We start from the raw sequence: 8890 nt of genomic DNA, 5'->3' as shown, positions 1-8890 counted from the left end.
ATTTTTTTTTTGGCGTCACCACAGTGGACTCTTTGTGTTTGTCAGTTTGTTTGTTAGCTTGATAAATCAAGATGCTGTGGATGTATCGCAATAAAATTCGGTGTGTGGGAAGGGTAAATAAAAAGGAAAGTCAAGTTCGAAAATGGCCGTCACACCACACATCCCCATGATACCATCACTTTCTTAAAGTCTTCCTAACATTGTTCAAAACAGCAAAACTGAAATAGGTTGTCATACCATGGAGGTAGAGATTTTTTCTACCTCCATGGTCATACAAATCTTTTTGACCTCCACTCCTAATTTTCGTGTTTTGACCTTTGAACAGCCAGGACTTTGAGTATAGGACTATGACTCTGTTTTTGACACATCAGACTTTTATGTTTACAGTATGTTGTCCACTCTTGTTTTACTGTACATGTAAACTAATATGTAACAATGTCTTGTCTTGTAATTTTGCTGGGCCCCCTTGGAAAACAGGTAATGCAAGCTGAATGGGGCCACCCAGCCATCTTGTGATGAAATAAATAAGTAAATAGATTTTGTGTTCTCTGATTGCAGTACCCAGACAGTTCCGACCTGCATTCTGCGACCACCATGTGCAGCCCTGCTTTAGTTCTGAACAGTCCATCACCCATCATCACGTCACTACATTATGCACATGTGTTCAGAAGGATTGCTGAGAGGTGCGATGGGAAGGTGAAAATGAAATACTCCAGTGAGTTCTCATACAACTGTTAATAGTGTTATAATACAACCTACTGAGTAGATGAATCTTACAATTATTACTTATTTTAGGCCACAGCAAGTAAATTTTATGGATGACATCCTCCGCAGACTCAAAATCTGTGCAATAGGGGAAAAAAAACAAGGCATGCCATAAAAACAAGATTCCTGCATTTTCAAATTTTGACATCATCAACCTTGTTGAACAAGAAATGATACCTATATTGTGCTAAGTTTACTGCCAACTATTACAACATCAATTTCTCACTGAAACAACTAAATAAGATAAAAAATTTCAATTATTGTACATTCCAGTCAAATGGTTTTGATTCAGTGGGAACACCACATCCATGTATACACAGCCACCATCACATATAAAAGGAATGAAATACATCACTGCATCAATTTGAAAGTAAGTAAGACAAAATATTGAATCAGAGCCTTGTCTTGCCTCCTCTCTTCATATTTATCTGCCACCCACAGGTATTTCCCGAAGTTGTGAGCAGGTGTCTCAGGACATCTTGCAGAGCTGCGGCAGTTTCATGGAAGTCCGTCACGTGATCCAGGCCAACAAGATCGCGCTCCTGAGGTGCGCCGTGTCCGATCGACACTCGCACTTCCTCCTCTCATCCTTCCTCCAGCGACACGTGGAGGAGCTGTGGTACGGCGAAGCCTTCCGCAACGCGGGAACCTTCAGTCACTGGTTCATACCCGTCGTCTTCCTGTTGTCTCCTCTGCTGCTGCCCTTTGTCGCGATTATTTACGCCGCGGTCTACATCCTCTTCCGCTGGGTTTACCAAGACGCAACTTTGCAGGATCTCCTGCGAAAGCTCAAGTACTATATCGTGTTCTTGGTGAAATATTGCCGATATAGTCCCTACGTCCGCTTCACGACCAACTTGTGCATTTATATCGTGTTGGCGGCCCTCCTTGCTGCTAAATGCGCCTCGCCATTTTCACTCGAAGTGAGGTGGACAGCGGTGGATGGGTGTGTTGCCTTGCTGTGGGTTGGGTTTGCGATCTTTGAAGTGAAGCAATTGCATGTTTCGACAAATGTGGGCACTTACGTGCACTCCAGCTGGCACGATATTATTTATCTTGCCCTTCTCCTGTTGCATTATGGGCTACAAGTAGGGATGCTCACTGCAGAAGTGACGTCAGGGACCACGTATCTGAACAGCCCTGGTGTTAGTACCACCGTTAACTGGTATGTGCCAGTCATATCACACATCCTCTTGGCACTGGGTACCATCATGGTTTTCATCCGTCTGTTGGGCTATCTGGATGTCACTGCCACATTCGGTCCTCTGGAGTATTCCTTGTGGACGGTTGCAAAGGACGTTGGATACCTGATAGCTGTCTATGGTAGGTCAAAGTATTTTTGTTTACTTGGCATTCCTGTTATTACAAATTTAAATTGTGTCTACCAGACCTATCATTGATTTGAAAAAAGCTGTTGAAATTGACCAAAATATACATCGTATGGTAGGGCCTTGGATAGCCGTGGCGACTCTTGATTTGGGCTTACAAATTGCATTACCCTCAGCATGCAATGTAAGCCTGAATCAAGAGTCGCCACGGCTAGGTCTTGGAGAACAATTTCATTACGTTGTACACACTCATGTAACTGGCAAATGGTATAAGGCCTTCTAACTTGTTTCAAATTGGTAGGGACTAGTAAGGTTTATCAATATATATATCATAAGTGCAGCAGTTGCTCCTATTAACCCTTGTCCTGCTGGCATTCCTGGCACAATATTTTTCAATAATTTCATGTCTTAATTAGATCATAAGAAACCCAAATTTTTTGCCCTGCGGTGGCACAGTTACTTCCGCATTCGTTGCGTTTCGCTGCGGTGTGATGCGTTGCACGAGAAATACCCCCAAATCGTACCTATACAGGGTGCTATATAGATGGTACTGTATGTGCCGCGCGACATATGTTGCGCACAGCAGGACAAGGGTTAAGTCCTCTGTTCAGTGTTTGTTCCATTCTAATACATGTTCTAAACACACTACAGCTAACAGTGTATATGTACAGGCAACAGCTAATATTTGCCAAACTTTCTTTTCTGTACTGACTGATGATGTCTATTACTCCTGGACCAGTAATATGACTCTCAGACTGGTAGCTTAACTGCAATGCAGTTCTACAGTATTACATGACAAAAAAACTTTTTCTGTGTTCAAAAATATCTGGAAACAAAGAAATATATCAGGTTCTGTCCTTGGTGCTGAATAAGAAATCAACTCCAAATTGCTCACATTTTGGCCCAAAACAGCTGAAGGAAGTCCCTTCTCTTCATACACAATTTTAGTTGTTGCAGTTTTTTGATCTATCAATGCATTAGTTTGATTATTAAAAAGTTTGATATTCATTGTTTGAATTACAAACCAGCCTGGTATTTTGAGTTCATGGCTCCTACCAAAGCATTTGTGGCTATCATATCTATTACATGACGAAAAAAGCTTTCTTGGTGTTCAAAAAAATCTGGAAACAAAGAAATACATGTACATCAGATTCTGTCCTTGGTGCTGAATAAGAAATCCACACACAGGGGGCACGAACATTGCACATAAAAATAATTAATTTATTATTTGTTAAATCAACCCATTCGTACACATATGACCAAGGAAATCAAATCTTGATGGTAGTCCTTAAACAGTGACCAGTATGATAATTGTACTTTTCAGTTTTTGTATCTGTGGCCTTCGCCAGTGGGATGACCAAAGTGTACAACACCGGTGCTGGCGGTGGAAATCTGACCAGTCTGAATGCACTTTGGATCAACAATTCAACAAGTACTGATGAGTTCACAGGGTAAGACTCAAATTAACTTGATTAGGCCACACCAATTTAATTTTTTGGTTCTCGGATTCTCCTCTTCATTTTTTTCTGATTTGCAAAAAAAAAAAATTCTGGTTCTGAATCAACTGAATGTTTTGTCCCCAATAGTTGAGGAAAGTCCTTTTCTTCCTAGATGTTACAGTTTTTCCATCTATCAATGCAGTGGTTTGATTAAAAATTAAAAATCATTGTTTAAATATAACCCAGCATTTTGACTTCATGGCTCCTATCATAGCATTTGGGGCTATAATAGGATGCCTAGACCTGTTTTTATTTTTTTTTTTCGCCCTGTTGCTTCATATTTTTTCTGGAAAAATCCAAGAACCAATAAATTAAATTGGTGTGGCCTTAATAAAAACATGTCAGTTCCTCTGCCTGTCTATTCAGTGTCTGTAGATCCTGAGCTAACTGCAGTGCTTCTTTGTTAAAGGTTCTGCACAGTGCTTCCATACATTTTTGGTGGTACATGTACCAATAAATACATGCTAGCTGGATGTAAACAAACAAACAAACAGCTATTCCAACATCAATTCTTGAATACCCTAAGACACAATAAAAGACTGTCAGAGAATCTAAGGAGGTTTTAATTGTTTATAAATGTTACGTCATAAGTATTCTTACTGCAACAGTTAATGAACATATTTGTGTTAAGAAATGGCCAGAAAATTGATGTCAAACAGTACATTGTTTGTGCCAGTGTTTCTTATGGGGCTGACAGATTTAAGCTTTTTTATAACATAATTTAATAGAATAAAAGCTAACTTAAATAGAACAAACGTACACACAGGTAACTAGTAGCATTACATAATGATATAAAATTAGGTAACTCCTTTTTTTGTTTAGAATTAAAACTTAAGATCCAACACAAACAGTTATGTCACCTAGAGCTTTCAGCCAGTCACTCTGGTCTTTCTCAGTAGACTGGCCCAGCGAGGCTTGTCACATGGCTTCTTTGAAGTGTGACGTCAACACTCTAAGAACTGTTTGTGTTGGATCTAAAGTTTTAACTCTAAACATCTAACTACCAAGTGTTGAACACAGACAAACTTTGAATTCATGATTTTTTTTTTTTTCTTAGAATCAGTGTGACCTTCCTGAACCTGCAGTGGGCTGTGTTTGGGCTCCAGGGACACAACATTTTCCTGAGTAGTTACCTCCCAACTCACATCCTCTGTAAGGTCCTGCTGGCCATGTTCCTCCTAACTAACCTGGTGGTGGTCAGTCTGCTGATCGTCCGGCTCGTATCTAGTGTTACAACACAGGAGGTACCTTTATTACCTTCGCCAAGAAGGTTATGTTTTCAGTAGCGTTCGTCTGTCTGTGAAAAAGTCAAGAAGCTTTATATGCATTGTCATGAAACTTGGTAGGTGGGTAGGTCTTGATAAAACCTAGAAATGATTAGATTTTTGACCCTGGTGGCTTTCCTAGGTACTGCAGCAGAACGTCCGGTTTTGATATCTCATCTGGACATGCTAGGGTCACGAAAATTTGAATGGTTTAGCTCTTCGGGTAGGAAAGAAGTGACATTAGTTTGGAATCCCTAGCGGCTTGTTCTCAGGTCTTTCCAAATGTAGTCAGGTGCTTCTATCACATTGTATAGAATTTAATCTGTAGACCACACCAATTTAATCTGTTGGTTCATGGATTCGTTTTCATTTTTTCCTGATTTGACCAAAAAAAAACATTTCAACCTCTGAATCAACTCAAAAATGCTCACATTTTGGCCCCAAACAGCTGAAGGAAGTCCTCTTCATAGTTGCTACAGTCGTTTCATATTTTTATGAACAAATCTGAGAACCAACAAATCAAATTAGTGCGGCCTTAACAGTTAAAACAAATTGAGGCCAACCAAGGTTTGTACTCAAGCTAATGATTGATTAGTCCACATTGTTGTCTTTCCAAAAATATTGCCTTTTCTGATCTCAGGAACGTTGGAAAGGCAAAATGTCATCTAGAAAAAAAAAACTTGTGAGACAACTCTCATAGAATTATTGTCATTTGTGTGACATAGCACCCAGTGACATGATGACAGCATTATGTATTAACTTAGTTTGTAAAAGGTTATTAAAAATCAAGTACGAAATTCAACATCCAGATGGAGATTGTACAAGAATAGTAGCCTCTACCAGGCTTCGAGAGGCAGCTAAAAAGAGTAGAAATCGGCCAAATAGAGAGATAGTATGCCAGGGGAGTTGGTCTGCTGGAGAAACAGTTTGCTGCACCCGAATAGATAGAGATTAGTGAACTTCAGAGATATGGCAACTACGCACGGGCTTCGGGTGTCACAGTGGCAAACTGTTCTCTTCAGCAGACCAACTCCCCTGGCAATTGCTAGGTATCTCTCTATTTGGCTGATTTCTACTCTTTCCAGCTGCCTCCCAAAACCTGGTAGAGGCTACAAGAGACTTAATGTCCCTTCTTCATCAATGCATTTATTTCTCCTGCAGGAGGAGAAGTCTCTACAACAACGGATGCACGCCCGAGCCAGGTTTATCCTGGAGTACCAGGACATTGAGGATCTACCAGTTCCCTTCAACATCCTCCATTTTGTGTGGCTGGGTCTGAAAGCCTTGGTGTTGAGATGCAAGCGATCGTGTCCGAGAGTGAAGTGTACATGTAGGGCCACAATCTGCAGTCGTTTGGTAAGTAGTAAGTACTGTAAGAAATTGTGGTAATAGACTAACACGCATGCGTAGCGTGGGAAGTAGAAGCATCTCAGACAGACGTCTGTTGAGAGGACTGAGAAAAGAACATCAGAGTATGATGGCATGGCGTCAATTTCTTGGATCCTACCACTGAGGTAGAAGGACGACTAGAGCTACTCTCCAAGCAGATGTTTGGGTTTTGGATTATTTTTGGTGTGTTTTTAGGCTTTTTTATCGGGGTTTCTCTTTTGCACTGGAATGCCCCCCCCCCAAAAAAAAATTCCAGTGCAAAAGAGATACCCCGATAAAAAAGCCTAATAACACGCCAAAAATAACCCCAAACCCAAACCTCTGCTTGGAGAGTAGACTAGAACACAGACAGAGCACGCCGTCACATGGTGTCAGAAGTGGGATACTGTCTAGACCATACTCACAGTTTTGTAGGTTCTCTCTCTCCTACCCTCTCTTTTGGACTTGAAACTTCGGGTTCTACATGTAGTTCCTGACACTTGTCACACTGTTGAGTTCAAAATCCACACTCTCACACTTTTGCTGTGCAAATTGTATTTTCTGTATGAGACTTATTGGAGATAGCAGGTTCCCTGGCAGGGTTGGACAAGTTTTCAAAAATCCACTTGCCAAAAAACATTTGGGCATGTACATGGTTATTTCCTCTTGCCCAAACCAACTTTTCACTTGCCCAAAATATGACGTGTTTCTATGCATTTTACATGCAGAATGAAAATTATTTTATTAAAAAAAAAGCACATTTAAGTTTATAATGTTGCTTGCTTTAATTACCAAAATAAGGGTACTTAGAGACTGTTCTGAAAAAAGGGCATATCTTTGACTGGAAAATATCTTTATTTGATGTGTACTTTTGCTCCAAACACCGCATCCAAAAAAGTTACTTGCCAAATCAGGCAAGTACTGGGGGATATTCACTTGCCCGAACAGTGCTTTTACCTGCCCTCTGGGCAAATGGGCAATGGGACTTGTCCAACCCTGCCTGGCATGCAAGTTACCAATCATTTTTTTTTCTTTTGCATAATTATACAAAGTGACTTTTTAAAGTTTACAGCGGCCCGGCTTACCGTTTTCTAAACTAAACTGTATCCTAATTTCAGTCAGCATGTAAGAAACGTCTAAAGTTTACTGGTGGCCTGGCTTAATATTGGCTTGCCTTCTAAAATAAACTGTGACGTTGACAGTGACCAGAAAAATTGATGGGCAACCTAGCTTTGGCTGGCAACCTGAGAAAAAAAGGGTTTCAAACTCTGTACTGTATTATCAAAAATCAATGCTTGCTATACGTGTACATGTATATATTTTTATTATTATAAATAGTATTCAATAATAAGCAAAATACTGTCAATTTTGTAAAAGCACTTTATGTTTTGACATTTGTGTCGTCATGCTGTGATCCTTCACCACAAACATAATGCTCTGACAAGTCTGTCTTTCGTTGTGTTACTACAATTGTAACTATGACACTGAGCAAACTCTTGATGTTCACTGTGCTGCAAGGTAAATTCTTATTGCTGTTTATGAAAATAAATTTATTGGCATCAAAAGCTACTGGACGTACAATGTACAACTTAAATTTTAGGTTTCTATGATCCTTTTCTTTTTTCTCCATAGTGCAAAAGACGTAACGTGGAAAAGGCCAAGACGGCATGGTCAAGTTACTTTGGGTAAGTTTCAAAACTAATTTGGTTGACACCTCCAGAACCAGCCCCTGTGTGTACAGGGAACATCACAATGTTTTCTTCACTGTGAACTCCCAACAATTTTTATCTGGGCCAAATCATTTATTTCTCTTCATCAATGCCAATTCAGTTTCAACTTTTCCAATAACTTGCTGTTAAATTAAGTTCCCTTCCCACATTGTTTTGTTTGACGTCTTTGTTTCTTTGTTTTCTGCAGAGAAGGAAATGTCTTTCAAGCAGACAAAGCTGACGTAAGTGACATCATGAGGCAGATGGTTGCCAACTACCAGAGAACACTCCAGAGTCGACATGTGTCAGTGGAGGTATGGATCTACATCTCTGACATGTTCAGGACTGGTGGAAGTCTCCACCTATCATTAAAGCTTGTACTTGCACGGCTCTTAGACTGTTCGCTGACTGGGACCCTCATCTGTTGAACTGTCCCGTAACAAGTTTGAACTGCTTCTAACTAAAGGGAGCTTAAGATTCTACGGCCCCCATGATAGCCAGAAATGTTATGAGATATAAGCCATGAAGTCAACATACCAGACTACAATAGATTTAACTTTTGATGAAACAAACTTGCATTGTTACATTGTTACAACTTTTAAATAAAATTAACAACTAGGAAGAAAAGGACTTTCTTTAACCGTTGGGGCCAAAATATGTCTTTCATTGAGCTTTTTGCAGTTCATTTAGAACCTAAAAGGAGTTTTGTTTTGTTTTTGCAAATAAGGAAAAAAATGGACAGAGCAATTCTGAGAAGCAACCAATTAAATTGATGTGGCCTTATCTTTGTATCCAGGATGTTGACACAGCAGTGGACAGTCATCTCCAAGCTGTGGAGGAAGAAACTAAAGGTCTGCAGCATGAGGTGGAAGACGTCTTCACAGGTGTACAGAACAACAAGGCTGCTCTGCAGACAAACCTGGAGACACTTCAATCTCAGATCAACTGATAAGACA

General features: G+C 40.1%; 1 protein-coding gene across 1 annotated transcript in view; it reads left to right on the top strand.

The window, feature by feature from the left end:
• LOC109486627 overlaps window positions 1–8890 on the top strand; it is a 10551-nt gene extending 1661 nt beyond the window's left edge. Inside the window, exons 3-10 of the mRNA XM_019790485.1 lie at window positions 214–244; window positions 559–715; window positions 1207–1624; window positions 3443–3544; window positions 4650–4836; window positions 7858–7910; window positions 8143–8248; window positions 8731–8890. Coding sequence (XP_019646044.1) covers window positions 214–244; window positions 559–715; window positions 1207–1624; window positions 3443–3544; window positions 4650–4836; window positions 7858–7910; window positions 8143–8248; window positions 8731–8883 — 1207 coding nt within the window. The 3' untranslated portion in view covers window positions 8884–8890. The remainder of the gene's footprint in view (window positions 1–213; window positions 245–558; window positions 716–1206; window positions 1625–3442; window positions 3545–4649; window positions 4837–7857; window positions 7911–8142; window positions 8249–8730) is intronic.

This window comes from Branchiostoma belcheri, unplaced genomic scaffold (assembly GCF_001625305.1).
Source record: "Branchiostoma belcheri isolate BF01 breed outbred unplaced genomic scaffold, Haploidv18h27 scaffold82, whole genome shotgun sequence".
Taxonomy (NCBI): domain Eukaryota; kingdom Metazoa; phylum Chordata; class Leptocardii; order Amphioxiformes; family Branchiostomatidae; genus Branchiostoma; species Branchiostoma belcheri.
The sequence above is the reverse complement of the archived record's forward strand: the minus strand, read 5'-3'. Positions and strand labels throughout refer to the sequence as shown.